Source organism: Mustelus asterias, chromosome 8, assembly GCF_964213995.1.
Source record: "Mustelus asterias chromosome 8, sMusAst1.hap1.1, whole genome shotgun sequence".
In the NCBI taxonomy this organism is placed as follows: Eukaryota; Metazoa; Chordata; class Chondrichthyes; order Carcharhiniformes; family Triakidae; genus Mustelus; species Mustelus asterias.
The window spans coordinates 87,064,836-87,089,728 of record NC_135808.1 but is presented as its reverse complement, the minus strand read 5'-3'; the positions used below and the strand labels follow the sequence as shown (position 1 = coordinate 87,089,728).

At 40.4% G+C, this 24,893-nt stretch overlaps 1 protein-coding gene across 2 annotated transcripts in view; it reads left to right on the top strand.

Annotated features, from left to right (window-relative positions):
- Positions 1–24,625, top strand: part of LOC144497332 (guanine nucleotide-binding protein G(I)/G(S)/G(O) subunit gamma-12) — a 117,289-nt gene extending 92,664 nt beyond the window's left edge. For both annotated transcript variants that reach the window (XM_078218445.1, XM_078218444.1), the window contains 3 exons: positions 10,362–10,421; positions 10,527–10,633; positions 18,913–24,625. In XM_078218445.1, coding sequence (XP_078074571.1) covers positions 10,553–10,633; positions 18,913–19,038 — 207 coding nt within the window. In that variant the 5' untranslated portion in view covers positions 10,362–10,421; positions 10,527–10,552 and the 3' untranslated portion in view covers positions 19,039–24,625. The remainder of the gene's footprint in view (positions 1–10,361; positions 10,422–10,526; positions 10,634–18,912) is intronic.
- The last annotated feature ends 268 nt before the right edge of the window (positions 24,626–24,893 follow it).

The window sequence follows — 24,893 nt, the reverse complement described above, 5'->3', positions numbered from 1 at the left end:
TGAATATGCATTCAGTTTCCATGAGTATGCTGATAATACACAACTCTACTGTTACTATTGTATGTATTTGCCCATCACACATCAGGTCCGGATGAACCAGAACTTCGTCCAACTCGGTGTTGACTATTTTATTCAGTCCCCAAATGTGAGGATTCTCACATTTGGCTAGTGTTGGGGAAAACTAAACAGGGCTCCAAATAGTTTTCCATTTAATCCCCATGGGCACGACTATCAGGTGAATGTGGGCTCTGCTTAGAATGAGGTCCCACATTCAAATTTTACTTGAGTTTGGCGTCCTAGTGGCTTTCCACCTATGTAAAATGTCAATCACTGTAAACAATGAAGAAAATAGTCTCCATTATTGACACTGCCTGTAACTATTGGTAGATGTTCTAAGTAGCAGAATAAACAACTTGGATGAATAGCTTTAGTGTAGCTTTCATTGGTTAATGCTCTCATTGCTTTTATTGACAATGAATTAATTTTCTGTTTTAGTTTACTGCACTTTCTCAGACTTGACGCTAACTTTTATGTTTTGCATTTGACCAAGTATTTTTCAGCTTTATTTATCCAGCATTATAAGACACAATTGTCAATGTTTAATGCTTATATACTTTTGCCCAACGTTGCTCTTGTGCTTCATATTGTAACAACTTTGTTTTATCTCTCGCCCTGTTTTTTTTTGTCATTTTTATATTTACCTCAGGTTTGGCTGTATGTAGCAATAGTGCCTGTTCATTGAATGTACTTTGCTTAGCTCATCAAATATTTGGAGAATATTTATTTAATAGGTAGGCAGTAGGAAAAAAATTACATTTTAGTTTAAGGGAGAAATAAACTTGCTACAGAAAATGCGGACTCGCCACCACCCCATTAAGCGCCTGTTTTATTTCACTTCCGAAGGTGGTAAGTTTTGCTGAGGTCAAGTTCCATGGCTGCTGACAGGTATCATCTGGTAACTTTCCCAAGTGTTCATTCCTCACGATGAACCAAGAGTGTAAGTGAGCTATTCTGTCATGGGGATATGACAGGCCTGACATTTACACATGTATGTTTTCAAACAGAGACCAATGTATATCATTAAGAACTGGGAACTCCAGGGACTAGAAATTAGTCTGGACTAGATTTCCATAGCGACTCCATTGTCGAGCGAAGAGTTCAGTTTATCTGCCTCGCAGGTGATGGTTCACCGATCATAAGGCATATGGTAGGAGTTTGTGGGGATTGGAGACTCCTGTGCAGGGGGGAAAAATTCAATTTAAATATTTTCACAAAACTACCTTTCAGTTGGCAATCTTTGAGGGCACTGAAGATTCCTCGCACGTTGAAGATAAATTTCTAAAAGGAGTCTTCAACTATAAAGTAGTGATAATGGGATCATGAATTATTTTAACATAGACTGGGATAATAGTTTAAAGAGTTGAGAAGGGGAAGAGCTTTTGAAGTGTGTTCAGGAGAATTTTCTTGATCAGTAGATTTCTGAAGGAGGAAGGAGGAATTGCTGAATCTGGTTCTGGGGAATTCAGTGGATCGAGGGGAACATTTAGGGTATGGTGATCATTAGCATCATACGGTTTAGATTAATTATGAAAAATTATATGAAGCAATCTGGAGTAATAATACTTAACTGGAGGAAGGCCAATTTCATTGGTGTGTAAATGGATTTCTCGCAGGTAAATTGGAATCAAGGGTTGACTGACAGAACAATCATTGAATTAAATGGACTGTAATTAAAGAAGAGATGTTTTGGGTATAGTTGAATACATCCCCACAAGGGGGAAAGGCAGGGCAACCAAAAGCAAAGCTTCCTGGATGATGAAAGAGATAGCAAGTAAGATGAAGCAGGAAAAAGGTGAGTTTGACTGATATAAAATTGATGATGCAACTGAGAACCAAGCATAATACGTAAAGTTGAGAGAGGAAGTGATGAAGGGGGAGGAGTATGAGAGGCATCTAACATGAAGATATCTGTAGCATACAAAGAGTAAAAGGAAGGATAGGGTCAAGTGAGACCAAAAGGGTGTCTATATGCATGGAGACGTGACTGGGTACTAAATTAATACTTATCTGTTTTTACCAAGGAGTAAGATTCTGCCAAGTCATATTGAATGATGAGGTAGTTGAGATACTGACTGGTTAAAAATTGGTGTTCGAAAAGCTGGCTGTATTTAAAGTCGATAAATTTCTAGGATCTGAAGGGATGTATCTGGGGAAGCTTGTGGGAAGTTGGGGTGGAAACTGTGGAGACACTGACAATCTTCCAATCCTCTCTTTTAAGGGACTAGCAAATTGTAAATGTTACACACACTTGTTCAAAAAAGGATGAAAAGTTAAAACCAGTAACTACGGGTCAGTCAGTTTAACTACATTTGAGAAAGCTTTTAAAAATGATATGGGACAAAGTTAATAGTCATTTGAATAAATGTCAATTAATGAAGGAAAGGCAGCACGTATTTATTGAAGACCAGTCTTGATTAACTTATATGATTGAATTTTTGGATGAAGTAACAAAGACGGTTGATGATGGTAATATAGTTGATGTGGTGTCTCTGGACTTCCAAAAAGTATTTGACAATGTTCCATATAAAATAGGCTTGTCATCAAAGCTGAAGCCCATGGAATAAAAGGAAAGTGGCAATAAAGGTGCAAAGGTCGCTGAGTGACAGAAAACAGTGGGTAGTGAGGAATGGTAGGAAGCAATGGTGAGGAAGGCACACGGGGTTTCTCAGGGGCTGCTACTAGGACTGCTTTTCTTGATGTACATTAATGACTTGGCTGTGCAAGACACAATTTCAAAATTTGCAGTTTGCACAAAACTTGGAAATAATATGAACTGCGAGGATGATAGCGGTCAACTTCAAAAGGATATAGGCCGGCTGGTGGAATTGGCAGCTGGAATAGGCATGTGACAGATGAAATTTAATACACGCTACTGTGAAGTGACACATTTCAGTAGGAAAAATGAGAGAGAATATAAAATCAACTATATTTTTCAACAGGGTGCAGGAACAGAGACCTGGGGGGTGTATGGATGTGGTGGCACTGGAGGCAGTTCAGAAGAGATTCACCAGATTGATTCCAGGGATGAAAGGACTGTCGTACGAGGAACAGTTGAATAGCTTGGGCTTGCACTCACTGGAGTAAAGAAGAATGAGGGGGGAATCTGATTGAGGTATATAAAATGCTAAAGGGGATTGACAATGTGGATGTTGAACAGATGTTCCTCCTTGTGGGACCGTCTAGAACAAGAGATCATAGATATTGAGTGAGAGGAGGTAGGTTCAAAACTAAGATGAGGAGAAACTTCTTCTCTGAGGGCTGTGAATCTGCAGCAGTAACTGCTCCAGAGTGCAGTGGCGGCAGAATCAATCAACCGATTTAAGAAAGAGATAAAGGGCTATGGGGAGCAGGCACGAAAGTGGAATTGAGACCAGGATAAGGTCAGCCATGATCATGTTGAATGGCAGAGCAGGCTCGAAGAGCTGAATTGCCTACTCGCACTCCTAATTCCTATGTTCCTATGAATGTGCAGAAATCGTTGAAGGTGGCAGAACAGGTTGAGAAAGTGGTTAAAATAGTATCCAGGATCCTGGGTTTTATAAATAGAGGCATGGTGAAAAAGCAATAAAGTTATGATGATACTGTATAAGATAGTACAGCATCTACTGGATGTTCTGTCCAGTCTTGGGCATTGCACAGTAGAAAGGATGTAAAAGTTTGAGGATAGAAAAGATTTGTAAGAACGGTTCCAGGCTTGAGGGACTTGAGTTATGTAGATAGATTATAGAACTGGGACTGTGCTGTTTGGAGAAGAGAAGAATGAAAGGAGATTTGGTAGAGGTATTCAAAATCAAGCAGGGTCTGGACAGGATGTATGGGGGGAACCTGTTCCCATTAGCAAAATAATTGAGGATTAGAGCCAATTTAAGATGATTAGCAAAAGAACTAACAGCAACATAAGGAAAAATGTTTATTGCGTGCAAGTAGTTTGGGTTTGGAATGCACTGCCTGAGATTGTGTTGGAGATGGAGTCAGTTATGGCTTTCAAATGGGAATTGGATAAATATCTGAATGGGAAACATTTTCAGGGCTGGGGACATGACTGACTGGCTTCCTTCTGTGCTGTAACCATTCTGTGACTCTAAGCATTAGGCCCTTCAATTATACATTCTAAAAATGCAAAGGCTATGGGGAAAAAGCAAAGGAGTGGAAATAATTAGAAGCTCTTTCAAACAGCCAGCATAAACCCAATGAGCTAGGTGGCCTCCTATATTGTGTTATTCAGTAACGTGCAACTATTTTGGGCATGCTCCTTTCTAATAAATAAGGGCCTGATGAATAACAGAGGGTCCAACACCTGTGCAGATTGGTTGACTTTGCACCCATTTATGTCCTGAAAGATTAGTTCAATACATATCAATTTCTACTATTGGTGCCCCTCCCCACAGCTATCCTGACCTGAGGGGGTGCAGAGGCCAATTGTGATGCCCCAATTATTACCTCGGTTTGGATCGGCTAACAATGCATAGACCACAATCAAGCTTCAGTTTTCTGATTGATAGGGCGTAGTGCCTCGTCACATATTGGGGGGGGGGAAAGTATATTTAACTTGTGAAACATTAATTCTGTCCACCTAAATACTCTATGCGCTTGTACAAATTGTGGCAATTGCAAATGGCCACGTAGTGTATGTGCTGTATATTTAGGAGTATATCCAGAGCATTTTACTTGGACAGCCAACGCTGAACTTCTTACCATATGAGTATCAATACTTGAATGCAAATTACATTATGCATTGAATGAGTATTCCAGTCACAGTACAGTGCTATATGCATTACACCATAGTTTCATCCACAAGACTGTTTGGTTTGCCAAGTGGGAAAACAGAATGGTGCTATCTGAAAATCTGTGGAAGCAAAAGGGTAGGATTGCAGCAAGCTAGAGACCAAACCCAGCCGTGTTTTTTCCACATATTATTTGCTGTGAAATCCTTAGTTGGAGAGTATATCATCGTTCCTCAATCAGTTATAATCTCATTAGCTGACAAGTACGTGTGGGGAGGGGGAACAGCTGCTGCTGTGATCACCCCAAGTTTAAAAGCTCATTGGCAATCATCACCTTGGTTCACACACTAGGGCCCTGATTTTACCAGCATGGCCACCCGAGGCTCGTAAGATCGTGCCCGAAGCCAACAGGGAATGCCGTTCTGCAAGCCTTGCCTGCCCCGATTTCGGGGTGGGCCATGCTGGTAAAATCAGGGCCGAAGGCTCACTATTCCATTCCAAAGTGGACTCTCAGTGTTTCTTGGGAACATTATGCTAACATAGACTGTCACTTTCAGGAAATGAAGGGATACAGTTGGAGGGAAAGCTCACTTGATGAGCCATTAAAATAAGCTTCTGGCTATTTTGGAGCAAAAGTGCGAGGCCCGAGCTGTCTCCCTTGATGAGCCATAAAATGATCATCTGCTATTTCATTTTGGAATAATACTGAGAGTCCATAGCTTAACTAGCTTGAGAATATAGCTAAATGTTGATAAAATATCTTGGGACATTGCATTCAAACAGGAATAGTTACGAGAAAATGGGATGCCATTTCCAAAGGCTCTAGCTCTGGACAGAGGTGCCTGCAAAGCTTTACTTTGGGGGTTCACAAGTGCCTCTGGCTAAACATACTGAAAATCCAAAGCACTCTAGCCAAGATTTTATGCTTTGGTCAAATCCCAATGAATCCTAATTGTGGCACCAATTCCTCTACGCCTGACCCCAGCAGATTTCTTTTTGGGCTGGTTAGGCTATGTGAGTCTTTTGCTCACTGAACGCAGTAGAGAAAAATGCTGGCAAGGATCAAGCACCGTATGCAGTTTGGAAAGGCCCTGGCCTCTGAGCTGAACTTAAGGGCATTCTTTTACAAATGCCTCCCCACTTGCCTCCAGCAGCTCTGAATACCAGGAACATTTCTAGGGTACAAATAACGGAAAACATTGGCATGTCTGTGGAATATAAATTATAGTCTGAACTAATTTCTGCTAGAAAATCCACGAATTGACAGAACCAAGTTAGGCTTCCAAAGAACTTCCTGCTAGGGAGTCAGTGTCACTGCATGGGGAATCCAGCTAATATATGCAGATGTGAGAAATAAAAGCTCGTCCATTCAACTTAAACAGTCAGATAGAGGATCCATTAATTTTAACCTTCTAAGAGCAAATGGCAAAACTTGGCTCTGATATATTATCTAAATCTATAAAGATTCTTATACCTGAGATGATTGCCTGAATTTAGATTTTTAGGGTGCAAGAAATATTTCCATAACTGATCACTGCAGAAATAGTGCTGATTTCTTGTTCTGGAACTTTCACTTCTCAAAGGAAACCTTGTGTTACATCTTTCTGCCTTGTCCTGGGTCTACAACTATTTGGCTCAAATATTACTGATTATGGGAGTCCGTTTTTTTTTGTAAATTTTTCGGTATTCTGGTATACGCAGGTTGCACCACTAACATTTGAACATTTGTGGATCAAGGTTCAATGAGTTGTTGAAAACAAATCAAAAAATAGTAAGAAAGGCTATATTTCACTGTTAAGGAAGTTTTGTTAGTTTGTGGTTTGTCCAATTTATTGCTTTAACCTTTGTGTGTATATTTCAACAGTATGTTAAAAATTCACAGCATTTCTGGGAATAAAGAACCACTGTCATATGTTTGAGCTAAACTGCTATTGAATTCTTGGAGCTCAGACTGAATGCTGAAACATCCAAGTAGTTCGCACGAATTGCTGTTAACTTGTTGCATTGCAAAAGAACACTAACATGCCATGTGCTGCTTTTAAGAATGTATGATGTGGAGATGCCGGCGTTGGACTGGGGTAAACACAGTAAGAAGCCTAACAACACCAGGTTAAAGTCCAACAGGTTTATTTGGTAGCAAAAGCCATTAGCTTTCGGAACAGGCTGTCCCTTCGTCAGGTGGGTGGGAGTTCTGATCACAAACAGGGCACAAAGACACAAACTCGATTTACATGAATAATGATTGGAATGTGAGTCTTTACAGCTAATCAAGTCTTAAAGGTACAGGCAATGTGAGTGGAGGGAGCATTAAGCACAGGTTAAAGAGATGTGTATTGTCTCCAGACAGGACAGCTAGTGAGATTTTGCACATCCAGGCAGGTTGTGGGGGTTACAGATAGTGTGACATGAACCCAATATCCCAGTTGAGGCCGTCCTCGTGTGCGGAACTTAGCTATATGATAGCCAAGCTATATGATAGCCATCATGATAGCCAAGTTCCGCACACATGAGGATGGCCTCAGCCGGGATCTTGGGTTCATGTCACACTATCTGTAACCCCCACGACTTGCCTGGACTTGCAAACTCTCATTAACTGTCCTGTCTGGAGACAATACACATCTCTTTAACCTGTGCTTAATGCTCTCTCCACTCACATTGTCTGTACCTTTAAGACTTGATTAGCTGTAAAGACTCACATTCCAATCATTCATGTAAATTGAGTTTGTGTCTTTGTGCCCTGTTTGTGGTCAGAACTCCCACCCACCTGACGAAGGGACAGCCTGTTCCGAAAGCTAGTGGCCTTTGCTACCAAATAAACCTGTTGGACTTTAACCTGGTGTTGTTAGATTTCTTACTGTGTTTAGGAATGTATGATGTGGAGATGCCGGCGTTGGACTGGGGTAAGCACAGTAAGAAGTCTCCCTGTTGGACTTTAACCTGGTGTTGTGAGACTTCTTACTTTAGGAATGTATACAGACAGTTTTAAAAAAATACAAAAATTGAAATAAACCATCATATTAAATTAAAACAGCTCTTAATTTTACTGCTTCGCTGCTTTTCCATAAAAGCAATGGAAGGAAAATATTAATTTGGGACACCAGGCCAGCACATTAAAAGTACCAACAATTCATATAGAGGTTGTATCATCTCTTTCTGCATGTGACAACAGTCTTCCTTAGAAAATGAGCATGCATATCTGAGCAATCCAAATATTCTAAAATTTGCAGATGAACCTTGAATGATCCTTCAGTTTTGCCTTCCTCCTAAAATCTACAAGCTTTCATAGTACGAACAAAGCATTATCAAATCACTATTTCTCGATTTGCCTTGTCTTCTCTGCTGCACTTCTGACACCCATGGTTCAGTTGCTTGCATTCTCTCCTCCAAGTCAGAAGGTTGCGGGCTCAGCCTTACTCCAGAGATTTGGCACCCCAGTGCAGCACTGAAACGATGCTATAGTTTGAGGTGCTGTCTTTCGTATGAAACCATAACCAAGGCCCTGTCTGCTCACATGGGTAAATGTTAAAGATCCCATGGCAGTATTTTGGAGATGATCAGGAGAGTATTATGGTGTGCAGGCCAATATTTACCTGACAATTAACATCCTGGCAAAACTGTAGTCAGTGAGAATCAAAGAAAACTCTCCACTAGTTGGAGTCATACGCAGCACAAAGGAAGATGGTTGTGCTTGTTGGAGGTCGATCATCTCAGTCTCAGGACATCACTGCAGGATTTTCTCAGAGTAAGTGTCCTGGGCCCAACTATCTTCAGTTACTTTATCAATGACCTTCCCTCCATCATAAGGTGAGAAATGGAGATGTTTGCTGATTGCACAATTTTCAACACCATTTACGATTCAGACACTGAAGCAGTCCGTGCTCATACGCGGCAAGATCTGGACGACATTCAGGCTTGTGCTGATAAGCGACAAGTTACATTCATGCCTCAAGTGTCGGGCAATGACTCTCCAGCAAGAGAGAATCCAACCATCTCCCCTTGACATTCAACAGCTTTATCATCACTGAATCCCCACTATCAACATTTTAGGGGTTACCAATGACCAGAAACTAAGCTCAACCAGCCATATAAATACTGTGGCTACAAGAGCAGGTCAGAGGCTAGTGACTCTGTGGACAATAAAACCTCTCCTAACTGTCCACCATTTGCAGGGCACAAGTCAAGAAGCTCAACACCATCCACAAATTGGCTTGATTGATTGGCACCCCATCCACTATCTTCAATATCCACTCCCTCCTCTACTGACTCACGGGGCATGTATACAATTAATAAATATACACTACAGCAACTTAACAAGGATCTTTTGACTGCAATTTTCAAACATACGGTCGCTACCATGAAGAAAGACTAGGGCAGCAAATGCATGGGAACACCATCTGCAAGTTCCCTTCCAAGCCCCACACTATTCTGACTTGGTACTATATCGCTGTTTCTTCATTGTCGCTGAGTGAAAATCCAGGAACTCTTTTCTTAACAGGCTCTCTAGGTGTACCTGCATCACATGGACTGCAGTGGTTCAAGAAGGTGGCTCACCACCACCTTTTCGAGGACAATTGGAGATGGCAATAAAAATGCTGTGATGCCCACATCCGTTAAAGAATGAAAAATAAAATAATACAGTCATTATTCGATTGTCTTTGTGGGAGCTTGCTGTGTGGAAATTGCCTGCCATGTTTCTTAGATTGCAACGATGACCATACTTCAAAAATACTTGAGTACAATATTGCTGGGGCTAGAAGTTTGAATTAAAAACAGAAAACGCCAAAAATACACAGCAGGCCAGGCAGCATCTGTGAAGTGAGGAACCGAGCAAATGTTTCCCGTTGATAATCAATGTTACATCTCTAGCTTTTTTCAGTTGTGATGTCACCAATCTGAAGCATTAATTCTGCTCTCTTCCACATATGCTGCCTGACTTGGTGAATGTTTCCAGTATTTCTGATTTTACTTGGTGCTTCATTAGCTCTAAAGTATTTTGAAATATCATGATATTTATGGAAGACATTGGCCAGAATTCTCTGACCTCGCCCGTGGTTGGGATTCTCCGGTCCCACTGCAGTGAATGGAGTTTTGGTTGAGCGCCAAATTCTTCATTCTCACTGGCAGTAGTGGTGGAGGAACAGGATCAGAGGATCCTGGCTGTTATATAAAATTAAGTCTGTTTTTTCAATCTTGATGCAATGTGCTACAGATGAGAAGAGTAAGAATAAATCCAAAGAAGTTTGATTTTCTAATTTCCCGTTCATCTCCTGCAGGAAAACCTACTGATTCTACTTCACTTTCTGCTTTAAACAAATAAACTGAAATGCTGCTTGTTAAATTCATTATTATGACACAACTCTTGCTGGAGTAGAGCTGAAAAGATTGTTCATTCTCCTTTTTCAGAAATGTGATTAGATAACTGCATACAACAAATCATGAGATTGAAATAGAAAAAAGGCAATTAATAAGGGATTGTTGTACATCAAGACTGTGAACAGCAGCTTACTGTAAAGGACAAATTTGGTTTAGGTTTAATCCTCCACGTGTACTGATGTAGAAATTATTTATATTTTGCAGGATTTGCACTGCAATATCTCTGAAAAACATCATTTTCAACTGCTCTCAGAACCAAGCTAGGTATGTTTTACAGGCATAACATGCCATTTATTCTGTTTTAAAAATAAATTCCATTGTTCATCTGCTTTCTCACCTTATACGCTACTATATGCTTTTTTGGTCCAGGTTTTAATTTTAGAATATCAACAAAAATGGCTAGCACAAACAGCATAGCGCAAGCAAAAAGGACAGTTCGACAGCTTAAAGTAGAGGCCAGTATTGAGAGGATAAAGGTAAGGAATTTGAATTTTGTAATAGTTTGGGCCATTGTTATGCTGCTGTAAATGAAAATAAGTGTGCTGCAAGGTTTGACACTTTTTTTGGTGAAATTTTGCAATGCAGTGTTAAGTCAGTCAGGTGTTTGAGCACAGCTCAGAAAAGCCTTACATTTTAACTGCAAATTTATACAATCAGTTTGCAGGTTTCACAAAATCATAAATGGAGTTCATTGATAACTCCTTTACTTTCACTCAGCTTAAAGGACCAGTGAACATCACAACTTATCTAAAGTCCTGTTTTTTTGGCAAGTTTTATGCTTTTCACCCCTCTCCTTAAGGCCTTGGCACTTACTGAAATACAGTTCTCTGGTGTCAATAACATGATTACCTCATCCAAGTGGATATTCCTCATAGGCAAGATTAGACGACAAGTATCAGCAAGTTCTTTGGTTTTGCACAGCATCTCGGCTCAGTCCAATTCTGGCTGATTTGATCCTCATAGACCAAGTGGCACTGAAACTAGTTGCCATGCTGAACACGATTTGCTAACTCCACACAATCTGTGAATCAAATCTGGTTTGTTCTAGTGATTACGGTTTGTTCTGTTTTATTCTGATATCCATGCAGGAGGCATTGTTAAGTAAATGCATTTGCTTTTTTCAGCTGCAGGTCTACTGTGACTGTTGAAAATAGTAAAAATCAGCCTGAGGTCATCTCTTTAAGAGTGGATGTTTTACAGTACTGTTAAGGTCATTACCATGTCAGGGGAATTATACTACAGTGGCAACAGTAATTAACTTTCAAACATTACACATTTAGGCTCAGTGTCTTAATGTAATAATGTGTTGCATAGACAAGAATTAAAATTATACACATAGAATTCCTCGCAATTTTTGTGAGTAAATATGGGAATACCTATATACATAATTTTTGTCGCTTTCTCACTGAAGGATCACTTCATGTGTGTTCCCTTGCTCTTCTTGGCCAGTTTTCGCAACCTACTCATTGGAACTCGATTGCTCTTGTCCATTACTCTGCCTCCCAACCCCACTCCATCCAGTAGTGCAACTGACATCAAATTCCTGCTTCAACATCACCAATATTATGTTGTAGATTTACGTGAATATGAGGCACAATGGGGTCCATGTTACCCAAATTCAATGCAACTGAGAGTTTGAGCACTGAAGAGACCCCAAACTAATTTGCTGCAGTTTTGTAATGTGCTTGAGTTCACTACTAACATCATCCATAGATATGGGGTCAGTTCCCATGTATACACTGCTAATTCTGTCACACTGAACCAGAGTGAAAGCTGAGCTGCTTACTCAGTTGGCTGAAGTTGCAACAAACAACAAACTCACCATCTAGGATAAGACGGACTGCTTGGTTGATACTTTGCCCATTTACCTATGCATACAGTATGTACTATTGACAGGGTGCCCAAGGCACCTTTGGTATCACCTTGCAAACCCACAGCCTCCACTACCCAGGACAAGGGCAGCAGGTGCATGGGAACACTATCTCCAAATTCCCCTCGCGCCTTCCAGACTTGGACAAATGTGACTGTTCCTTCATTGTCACTGGATCAAAACCCTAAAAGAACCTACAGCATTGTGGGAGTATCTTCACCACAGGCACTACAGTGATTTAAGAAGGTCCACTATTACTGCCTAGAGCAACTAAGGAGGGGCAATAATTGCTGGCCTTTTCCACATCCTGTGCATTTATTATTTAAAATTTAGGCCAGTTAGGAGTTGGACCAATTTATGAATTATGTGCTGTTGTGAAGTGGAAGTACCAATGCATCGTTTGCTTAGTAGTAAGGAAGCAGGACTGACTGCATACTCTGCTTAGTGCTTTTATTTCGTAATTCATTCACGTGTTGAGAGCATCGCTGGCATTCATTGTTCACCTGTAATTGCCCTTTAGAAGATGCTGATGAACTGACATTTGCACAGCTGGAGTCCTTGTGATGTAGGTGCTGCCAGTGCACACAACTGGTCATGTGATTTGGAGGGAAACTTGAGGGTGTTGGTGTTTACATACACCTGCTGTCCTTGTCCTTCTCGGCTGTAGAAGTCAGGGGTTTGGGAGTTCCTGCAGTTCATCTTATAGATGGTACACACTGCAGCCATGGTGTGCTGGTGGTGGAAGGGTTGAATATTTAAGGTAGTGGATGGGGAACAAATCAAACTTTATCCTGGATGGTGTTGACTTTCCTGATTATTGCTCCATCACATTCCTGGCTTGTCCCTCATAGGTGGTGGAAAGCCTTTGTGGAGTTAAGCGATGAATCACTCGGCAAATTCCAAACCTCTGACCTGCTCTTGGTTTCTACTAAGTGATAACCTCCAGGATGTTGATGGGGGATTCGGTGATAGTAATGCCATTAAATGTCCAAGGAGAAGTGGTGAAATTCTTCCCTGAGATGGTCATTGTCTGCTACTTGTGTGGTGCAAAGATTACTTTATCAACCCAAGCCTGAATATTGTTCAGTGATGGAGCAATAAAAATTGGGATCCTAAAGAGATAGGAATGTAGAGGAGTGCAGAGATCTTGGAGGGTTGTAGGGCTGGAAGAGATAGAGAGATATAAAGGGGCCAGGCAATTCAAAGATTTGAAATCAAGGATGAGAATTTTAAAATTGAGACAAGAAATAGCTGAAGATAATTGGGTTGACAACACTACCTTGAGGAACTTTTATAGCAATTCCTGGGATTGAGATGAGGTTGAGAGGAGATTTAACGGGTGTTCAAAATCATGAGGGGTTTGGACAGAGTAGATAGCGAAAAACTGGTCCCATTGTTGAAAGGGTCCAGGACCAAAGGATTCCAATTTAAGATGAATGGCAAAAGAACCAAAGGTGACATGCGATAGAATCTACAGTGCAGAAGGAGACCAATCGGCCCATTGAGCCTGCACCAACGACAATCCCACCCAGGCCCAAACCCTGCAACCCCAAGTATTTGCCCTCCTAATCCCCCTGACAACAAAGGGGCATTTTATCATTTCCAATCAACTTAACCCACACATCTTTGGACTGAGGGAGGAAACTGGAGCACCCGGAGGAAACCCACGCAGACATGGGAAGGATGTGCAAACTCTACACAGTCACCCAAGGCCAGAATTGAACCTGGGTCTCTGGCATTGTATGGCACCAGTGCTTGCCACTGTGCTGCCCATGGTGGCACAGGTATTGTTTCAGATGTAGAATGCACTCCGTGTATGGTGGAGACGGAGACAATTGTGATTTTCCACAGGGAGTTCCGAAGGCGACAGGAAAATGATAAGGAAATGGAACTGGCTGAGTTGCTCTTACATTGCCTCATCCTATGTTGTAACCTCTCTGATTCCACGAATCGGGCAGGTAGTCACTCAACTGATGGAGGGGGTGCTGTTTTTAATGGTTGAATTTCAGCTCAATCCATTGGAGGGGTGGGGGGGGGGACGGGACATTTTGTGTTGTCAAGTGCATCTGCTGAGTGGAAGTAGCAGTCCCTGTTCGTTGGGAGATTAATCAAAAAGAAAAAGGAGGCATACATAAGGTTTCAGAAACTGCAGACAACGTCCTTGAAGAATATAAAGAAGGCAGGAAAGAACTTAATGAGTTAGGAGGACTAAAAGGCGCCATGAAATGTCCTTGGCAAACAGGATTAAGGAAAATCCCAAGACATTTTGTACGTATTTAAGGAGCAAGAGCTTAGCTAGGGAAGGGGTAGGTCCGCTCAAGGACAAAGGAGGGAATCTAAGCATGGAGCTAGAGAAAGTGGGTGAGGTCTTCAATGAGTACTTTGCATCGGTATTCATAAAGGAGAAGGACACGGTGGATGGTGAGCCTAAAGAGGGGTATGTTAATGTTCTAGGGCATGTCAATATAAAAAAGATGTTGGATTTTTGAAAAGCACTAAGGTAGACAACTCTCCGGGACCTGATGGGATCGATCCCAGAATACTGAGGGAGACAAGGGAGGAAATTGCTGGGGCCTTGTACGAAATCTTTGTAACCTCTTTAGTCACGAGAAGTCCCAGAGGACTGGAGAATAGTTGATGTTTTTCCTCCCTTTAAAAAGGGCAGCAGGAATAATCTGGGAAATTTAGGTTTGTGAGCCTTGCATCAGTGGTAGGGAAATTATTGGAGAAGATTCTTTGGGACAGGATTTGCTCACATTTGGAAAAATACAGACTTATTAGTGATAGGACACATGGCTTTGCGCAGGGGAGGTTGTGTCTCAAACTTGATTGAGTTTTTTGAATAAGTGACAAAGATTGAGGGCAGAGCAGTGGTTGTCGACATGGACTTTCGCAAGGCCTTTGACAAGGTCCCTCTTGGATGGCTGATACAGAATGTGAAGTTGCAAGGGATCTGCGGTGAGCTGGTAAGATGGATACAGAACTGGCTTGGTCATAGAAGTGGAGATGCCGGCGTTGGACTGGGGTAAACACAGTAAGAAGTCTCACAACACCAGGTTGAAGTCCAACAGGTTTATTTGGTAGCAAAAGCCACCTAGCTTTTGGAGCGCTCCTTCGTCAGATAAGTGGGAGTTCTGTTCACAAACGGGGCATATAAAGACACAAACTCAATTTACAAAATAATGGTTGGAATGCGAGTCTTTACAAGTAATCAAGCCTTAAAGGTACAGACAATGTGAGTGGAAAGAGGGTTAAGCACAGGTTAAAGAGATGTGTATTGTCTCCAGCCGGGACAGTTAGTGAGATTTTGCAAGCCCAGGCAAGTCATGGGGGTTACAGATAGTGTGACATGAACCCAAGATCCTGGTTGAGGCCGTCCTCATGTGTGCGGAACTTGGCTATCAGTCTCTGCTCAGCGACTCTGCGTTGTCGTGTGTCGTGAAGGCCGCCTTGGAGAACACTTACCCGAAGATCAGAGGCCGAATGCCCGTGACCGCTGAAGTGTTCCCCAACAGGAAGAGAACACTCTTGCCTGGTGAGTGTCGAGCGGTGTTCATTCATCCGTTGTTGTAGCATCTGTATGGTCTCCCCAATGTACCATGCCTCGGCACATCCTTTTCCTGCAGCGTATCAGATAGACAACGTTGGCCGAGTTGCAAGAGTATGTACCATGTACCTGGTGGATGGTGTTCTCACGTGAGATGATGGCATCCTTGTCGATGATCCGGCACGTCTTGCAGAGGTTGCTGTGGCAGGGTTGTGTGTTGTCATGGTCACTGTTCGCCTGAAGGCTGGATAGTTTGCTGCAGACAGTGGTCTGTTTGAGGTTGTGCAGTTGTTTGAAGGCAAGAAGTGGGGGTGTGGGGATGGCCTTGGCGAGATGTTCGTCTTCATCAATGACATGTTGAAGGTTCCGGAGAAGATGTCGTAGCTTCTCCGCTCCGGGGAAGTACTGGATGATGAAGGATACTCTGTCCGCTGTGTCCCGTGTTTGTCTTCTGAGGAGGTCGGTGCGGTTTTTCGCTGTGGCGTGTCAGAACTGTCGATCGATGAGTTGAGCGCCATATCCTATTAGGAGGGCATCTTTCAGCGTCTGGAGGTGTCTGTTGTGATCCTCCTCATCTGAGCAGATCCTGTGTATAGGGTGGAAGCTGGAGAAGTGGAGCATTGTGAGGTTATCCGTGGGCTTGCGGTACAATGAAGTGCTGAGGTGACTGTCCTTAATGGAGATGTGTGTGTCCAAGAATGCAACCGATTCCGGAGTGTAATCCATGGTGAGTCTGATGGTGGGATGGAACTTGATGTCATCATATAGTTGTTTCAGTGATTGTTCGCCATGAGTCCAAAGGAAGAAAATGTCATCGATGTATCTAATGTATAGCATCGGTTGAAGGTCAAGAGGTCTTGTTCGAACCTGTGCATGAAGATGTTGGCATATTGAGGTGTGCATTTGGTCCCCATGGCTGTTCTGTGTGTCTGGAATCTCACTAACTGCCCCGGCTGGAGACAATACACATCTCTTTAACCTGTGCTTAACCCTCTCTCCACTCATTGTCTGTACCTTTAAGACTTGATTACCTGTAAAGATTCGCATTCCAACCATTATTTTGTAAATTGAGTTTGTGTCTTTATATGCCCTGTTTGTGAACAGAACTCCCACTCACCTGACGAAGGAGCAGCGCTCCAAAAGCTAGTGGCTTTTGCTACCAAATAAACCTGTTGGACTTTAACCTAGTGTTGTGAGACTTCTTACTTGGTCATAGAAGACAGAGTAGTGGTGGAAGTGTGTTTTTTCTGACTGAAGATCTGTGATCAGTGGTGTTCCACAGGGATCTTTGCTGGGATCCCTGTGGGTTTTAATATATACAAATGATCTGAGGAGAATGTAGGTGGCCTGATTAGTAAGTTTGTGGATGTCCCAGATTGAGGGAGCTGCGGATAGTGAGGAGGATTCCGAGGATGCAGCAGGATATAGATAGGCTGGAGATTTGGGTGGAGAAATGGCAGACGGAACTTAATCCGGACAAATGCGAGATGATGCATTTTGGAAGGTCTAATGCAGGAGGGAAGTATGCTGTAAAAGAACTCTTAGAAGCATGAACACAGAGGGACCTATGTTTACAGGTCCACAGTTCTCTCAAAGTGGCAACGCAAGTGGATAAGGTGGTCAAGAAAGCCTATGGCGTGCTTGCCTTCATCGGCCAGGGCATAGCGTATACAAATTGCCAAGTCATGTTGCAGCTGTATAGAACTTTAGTGAGACTACGTTTGGAATATTCTTTACAGTTCTGGTCGCCACACTACCAGAAGGATGTAGTGGATTTGGAGAGGGTACAGAAAAGATTTACAGGGTGTTGCCTGGCTTGGGAGAGTATTAGCTATGAGGAGAGATTGGGCAAATTTGGCTTATTTTCACTTGAACGTAGAAGGCTGAGGCACGGCCTGATGGAAGTTAAAAAAATTAGGAGAGGCATGGATAGAATGAATAGTCAGTCTTTTCCCAGGGAAGAAATGTCAGTTATTAGGGGATATTGGTTTAAGGCAAAAGGGGTAAAATTTAAAAGAGACATAAGAGGCAGTTTATTTTTTTAACGGAGGGTGGTAAGTGCCCTGCCAGACGAGGTCATAGAAGCAGATACAAAAGCAACATTTAAGATACATGAATAGGGGGATATGGACTAACAGAGGCCAAAGATCTTTAGTTTAGAAAAGTGTCATGTGTCGGTGCAGGCTTGATGGGCGGAAGGGCCTGTGCTGTACTGTTCTTTGAGATGAATGCATTGTGGTTCAATGCTATGTTTCATTGCTTCTAAAATTGACATGTTCTCCATTCTGTTCTAGGCCACTAGTACTATTATTGTCTCTGCAATCTCTGACTTCTTATTGTGAGTCAGGCTTACATTTTTGACGGAGGGTTTTATTGGCAATGTTGTCTGTAGCTAGCTTTATCCCTACTTGGGAGAGTATTAGCTTCTGTTTTTTGTCATCTTGACTGTCGCCAGTGGAGAAAGGCTGTTGTTTCTGGTTAGTAAAGAAAATCTCTGGAATTTCTGCTCTACTTGGCTATATTGCACATCAGTTGAAGGTTTTCTGAAAATTAGGATGTACACTCCTCCATTGGGTAGACTGACCCTTATCGAATTCTGTTCAAACTGCAGCTTTCTTAAATACTGACTGCGATTTCTCCATTTCACAATCCCTCCATTTGACTTGATATTCCTTTTGAGGACTAAATTTAACTTTGTTTTCAGGGCCATGTTCTTACCTTCATTGACTTCTGGTTATTTTTGCATTTCTGCTTAATGATTTGGATGGCAGATTATTTTAAGGTTCTTTAAAAATAATTTAGGATCATTAGAACTGAAAAAAATTAATTAGCTGTTAGTTTTTATGGCATGGATGCCATGTAATTTTGTTTCATATGCTGTTGTTTTAATTAGTCGCATATCATTACATTCACAACACTACTGCAAATGCTGTGCTTTTGAAATTCTAAGAACACTTGGTATTTTTAGTCCGCAATAGGTATATATTTTAAAAATAAAGAATTTGGGAGAAAACATGAAGATTACAAATCTGTTACTAAAAGAGTAAATAGCCAAAGGTTTGGTATTTAAAAAACAAAATACAAGTGAACGTTTTGGTTGAGATTCTCCATCAAGTCTAAGAGTCTCATCCAAACTGATAATCTTCCAGATGTGAACTGACATACTGTGCATTTCTAACATTTTCTGTCCACTAATTCCTTTTGTTTATGTATGTTAAATGTTATTTCTAAAAAGACAGTTTTGTAATAGTCTAGTGCCGTCTAGTATCAGTTGCATTCTACTTTCTGTTGAAAACCCTCCAATGTGAACAATTCAGACTTTTTGTTTTATTTTGCAGGTTTCAAAGGCTTCAGCAGATCTTGTCCGCTACTGTGAGGAACATGCCAAAAGTGACCCTCTGCTCATGGGCATCCCAACCTCAGAAAACCCCTTTAAGGATAAGAAGCCTTGCATTATATTATAGTTATAGATTACCTTTGTGCTTTTCTTTTTAAACAAATCCTAATGATGCTATTTTAATGCCCTCTGGTATTCAGATGAAACAGTTTCATTTTTCTTCCCTTCCACCCCCACACCCTCCCCCCAACAAATCAAATTCCACTCCTCCCCCCCCCCCCCCCCCCCCAAAACAAATCAAATTCCCCCCCACACACACACACACACACACACACAAATTAGATTAGAGTTGGGAACAGGTTATGAATTCAGACCAAAAAGATGTTTTAACAAAAAGTTCATTTGTGCCAGAAAAGAATAATGAAGTCAGAATGTAGTAAATAACACATAATATGCCTTTATATTTACCATAGTTTCCTATGTTACATCAAGAGTGAGATTTTAAACTTGCAAATGTATGTGTTATATATACTTAACAATGAGGACGATGGTCTCCATTAACCTTGAAAACAGATCTTTTCGAATTCACTGATGTGCAGAACTCTGTAGCCACATTTGAATTGTAATTCAACTGAATACTACAATGCAGTCTATCACAGGAACCCTTGAGTTGACCCCAACATCCTGATTGCCTATGATGGTGTGTATCATTCCTCTATTCATTCACTGAGATGCAATATCTGTTCAGGACATCCAGCAAAGTCTCCCCATTCAGCAGGGCTTTAACACTGTCCCTCCACACAACTTGAATTTGCACGTTATTCTGCACACTTAACCTTCAAGAATGTGACTTCCATCCTGATGAAGCTTGGAGATTGGAAGTCACAAACCAATGCCCCATGAAAGGCTCAACATAGAAGATCATCTGCAAAATTTGTGGGTAACCTTGAACTGCATCCGCCCAAACCAAGGCAGACGCAGAAACTTGATGTGTATTTGGAGAAGTAAGAATTCTCCAACGTGTGACTGTGTCACCTGCAACAGATCTTGGAATGTATAACAATTCAATGCCCATTCACAAATAAAAAAAGAGACATCAGAGTGATACACTGTGCTATTCCTGAAGGAATTATCAGGCTTAAGCACCTGAATGTAAAATTGTAGTTGCTCTACATCAATGTCAGCCATAAGAAACAAGAGACTGTCCCATCATTCTGACTCCATCCCTCTGCCCACCTTACCGTTGCACTTGACCAAGCTTTTGTGATTCACCCAGCATCCTTTGTCCCTTTTGGCTCTGATTTTCTTGTCTAACCTCCGCTTCTTACCTCTGCATTGGTGGCAGAACCTTTACCTGCCTCTGTCAGAGTCTGAAATCCTGCCTTTTCTCGTCTTCATTTTTTAAAAGCCTCATTAAAACACAGATTTTAACTGATTAAGTTCACCTATTTCAACTCTTACACCTTATCTCTCCATATTAATGGTTCAATATACAACTCCTTTTAATTTCCTTCCATAACACCATTAATGTTTTCAGATTTATCTGCACGACCATTGGTTGAGACTTCTATCACCAATATTTTCAAAACATCAAGGAGTGGGCTTGCCAAGTACAGCGTACACAGGACCTGTGTTTTCAGTCTCTATGTTTAATGACTCGCATGCAAATGCACAAATTTGAAGATTTCCTGTGCACAGAAGTGCCAGTCAGATCTCTGTGAAAGGGAGGTAAAATAAAAGTGAGGAGAAAATGTTGTTTAGGCAACCTGTCCACCATCAATAATTATTAAATTCACTTGCAGTTTTAGGTCAATAAGAATAATGCTTTGTTTAACTTAAGTTTTGTGAAGAACTATCTTCAAATCCATTAGTCCTTGTTTTTAAACTTCTTCTTGGCAAATTTGGATCTAGGTTCTTTGCACCGATCTGTTCATGTTCTTTTCATATCTTTTTTGATATCTAAATTTTGGAAATTAGCAGCATGATTTTAACTTTTAATGGTGTTCAAAGAATTTTATATCTGCAGTATTAACCATGATATTGCCTTAGATCAACACAACAAAAATAAAATATTATTTTTAAAAACTTGCCAAAATGAAAACTTCAATGCAAAACTCATATTTACCAGTTGAATGGTATTATATTGCCTGTGATCAATATAGAGTAGCTTTAATTATTATAACAAAACGCTTTTAAGCATTCTTTTCATTTGAATTCCAGGAACCGGCTCTCAGTATTTATGCCATTTAATCCATTTTCAGTTACCCTTCAGAGTTATAGATGCATTTTATCCCAAGTCTGAGAGTCTTCCATCACTTGAAAGAACAGCACATTTTAACAGCAGATGCACCTGGTGCCAAAAGTGGCACATTGAACATGTCGCCATGTGACCAGCATTTTACAACTGAAACATTTTTAATTCTATTAAGCTTATTTGCATCCACAAAAATCATCTTACATCTGAGATAATAAACAATCTTCCGTACAATTCTATAAATAAAAGTGATTGATCTAGAACCTGATTTCTTTCTGGTGATTTGCCCATGTTGGAGTTTATTCTTGTCTTTAGGACTGAGATTTCCTTGTAATCTCTGCTGCACTCTAGCTGTGTAGATCCTAATTCAGCTCTACTAAAAAAAATGGTACTGGGAGTGCTACTGTTCTGATGTAGGTGTTTCTTTATTTACCTAAATTTCTAGTTGAAAAGCTCCTGATGGAGGCTCTGGTGATAGATCTTGAACACCTCTCTGCCTCAATGTTTGTGGATTTTTCTTTCATTCCAAAGTTGGATCACAGGAGCCTTTCTGCAACACGAATGTGTAAGAGACCAAAGGCCCAATTCACTGACTTATTGAAAATATTTATTATGACATCACCAAACACAGTCATTTCCTTGAGAGCCTTTAATTAGTCTGTACTGTTTTAATAGTAAAGCAACTAATTTGCATTTTACTTTTACTTTCAATAGAAGGGGTCAGCTCAACACTCAGTGAAAAACAGTTGCTAAGTGTTTGTTCAAATCTTCTTCTGTGCTCTTGTTAGAATTCATTAATCTGCTCAAGTATCCCTGCAACCTTTCTATTTGTTCTCTAATGGACCTCTGACTCGTAGCAAACAAAAGTGCCTTCTCACTTTTTACTGCATTCAGTTATTCTTTCCAGATCCATTTTAGCCTTAATATTTTTCATAACACCAATTTTCCTTTTCCAAAAGGTTTTCACTTATTTTATAAGTCTTGGGTAACTTCCTTAGGTGCAGGTTACCCAAGTCCTCACAAAGCCATTGTGGCTCTCTCTCGTCATAAACCCTTCAGAGGAATATAAAAGTCTTCATATCCTTTCAGGACTTTTTGGAAAATATTAAATTTCCTTTGCATGTTGAAGTAATCATCAAGTTCCCTCCCTTAAGTCCCTTTTCATTTCTATTAGCTGAGCCAATGGAAAATGCAGAAATTGCATGCTATTACCCTAAACCTTTTACAGCCGCAAACTTTGAATACAGCAAGTTGTTCTCCCAACTCTGGGGAAGCAATTGTAGTCGATTGGTTGTCCTTGCATGCTGAATTAAGGAGCAATAATTTTAATTGGCAAAAATTTCATGAGGCTCTTTTATCTCTTGGGCTTGCTCCTTGTTTACCTACCTTAGGAATTGAACAACTGAAATCTCTGATCACCACCGCCCTACTGAGTTGATTGCAAAGCTGTCACTCCATTCCTTGATTTAGTGTCTGTAACACAAGGAGCACTTCAGTATTTCTGACAAATCCTAGTTGCAGGCACATTGTTTCCCCTTTATTTTTAATACTTGCAGTATTATATCACTACTATATTCTTTTCTTAGCAAAGGTGGCCATTCCACCCAGTCACCACCCTGCATACTCTACAGTTTCTAAACAATAAAAATCAAAGCGATGTGAAATAAAGATCCAACAGAAAATCCTAGCAACACTTCTGTATGGATCAGCTATGTAGCATTCATTTGCTCAACTTGAGGCAAAGATTACATCCGAAATACTTTTAAACTCCGTTGCAAAAGGTTTTAAACGCGGAGATTGGAAAAATAAATCATTTTCATTCCTTTTTAAAAGGCTAGCTGAATTCTGTAGAAAAAAATGTATTAAATTGGAAAGTTTAAACTTAAAAATCCTTTGACCATTTTGCTTATTATACTGTTTCACTCTTCCCTCTTTTGAATTATTCCACAAGTCAGTTTTTGCTTGTGGGTTGCAACAGTTTAATGTCACTCTCAAATTAACAATGCTTAAATAAAATTCAAGTTATTATCCTAGCGAAACATATATTTTCCCATGATTGCAGACTCACATTCTTAATAGATAGTTGCTTCTAATTAATGATCTTTACATTGACAAAGGTGAATTAGGAGGACAGCCTATCAGCTATGCTAAGAATATGGCTGGACTTGTGTTCTTACCGTATTGACCAGATCTGTTATCTATGATTTTTAAATAATGAGGAAAAAGTTAACTGGCATTTTTTCGGGTCTAGTCATGTGCAGTGATAAGTCAAACTTTAAATGCCTTAGTATGAAGAAAAATAAATATGAAGTATTAAGATTTTGTATACTTATTTCACAGCCTTATTTATGTTCATGTTGAATGAAAAGCTGAATTGTCATAATGGTAATGTTGCCTGTGCCATAATGGAGTCTAAATGGAACTGTGTTAAGAGACTCAAAAACTTCATTCTTCTGTGGTCAATAAACCAGCAAAGAGAATTATTAGAAATTGGACAAAAAAAATTGAATCAATGCAATTTGTTAACATCTATCCTTTCACCTCTGGGATATAGGTTTGAATCTAGCACAGGTTGGGATGATGTCTCTCTGCTGCTGATTTGAGGATTGTGATTAATTTCAGTCTGGTTCAAGGCTGACATGAATCTGCAGTTCAATGCTAAGTTGCCAAACACATTTCAAGGTTGTAAAGATGACTATGGAAGTTCATATTGGTAATGCAATGATTAAGACATTGGGACACTGTTTTTGCCTTTCCCACCTTGGGTATACTTGATTGCAACACTTCCAATAAAATAGAATTCTATGTTTCCTTAACTGAAATCCTCCCCTTGATGTCCCACAATATTTCAGAAAAGTTAAAACTGTACACAAAATGCATAACTCCAGAACTTGAGTCTGATTGCATTTATACATGAGGATTCTTGCTACCAGACCCTATAGCCATGACACACCATGCTGCACAGTGCTGGTGATTATTTTATGCCTCAGAATTAACATCCAAATTTGCTATTTCATGTTTAGACTAAATGTCACAAGATAGTAAGTAGTAAGAAAAAAGTGTGTTTTCTGAGCACTGGTTCTGTATCATTATAGTATGAACTAGGAAGCCTGCGTCATTATTGTATGTTCATTTAATCTGTGAATGTTGTATTTCTACTTTGTATGTATTTTCTTCCTTTGATTTAACCCTTGCCAAAAATAATTTCTGCTTTACACAGACATGTTGCTATTTACCTTTATTAGAAAAAAATCAGTACTACAGCTTAGTGATTTTTCTATTAATACTATTTGCCAACACAAATTATTAGACAGCAAGTAATTTTGTATATCTTTGTCTTTATTTCACTAATTCCACTTTGTGAAAAAGAAAATGCTGAAATTGTTCAGTGCTGTGAATGTAAGTATTGTGGATCCAGTTACTCGATTCATTTTAGTAATAAACTCATTGCATTTTATAATTTGTTTCTTGATTTTATTAAGCACCAATTAAATGTTTTATGTGCTTGTGGCAGTGTAGGGATTGTTCTTAGTTGATTACCTAAAGTGTAAATGAACCTGCCTTGCAAACTCACTGATCTACTGCTTCCTCCTGTAGAATCCAAGAGGATTGGCCAGTGTGATACATACATCTATGTAAGCAAAACTTGGCACTGTTCCTTGGAGAAATGGGTACAGATAGCTGAAGATCTGAGCAAGTTTTGTTTTTGAGATGCAGTCAACTACCTA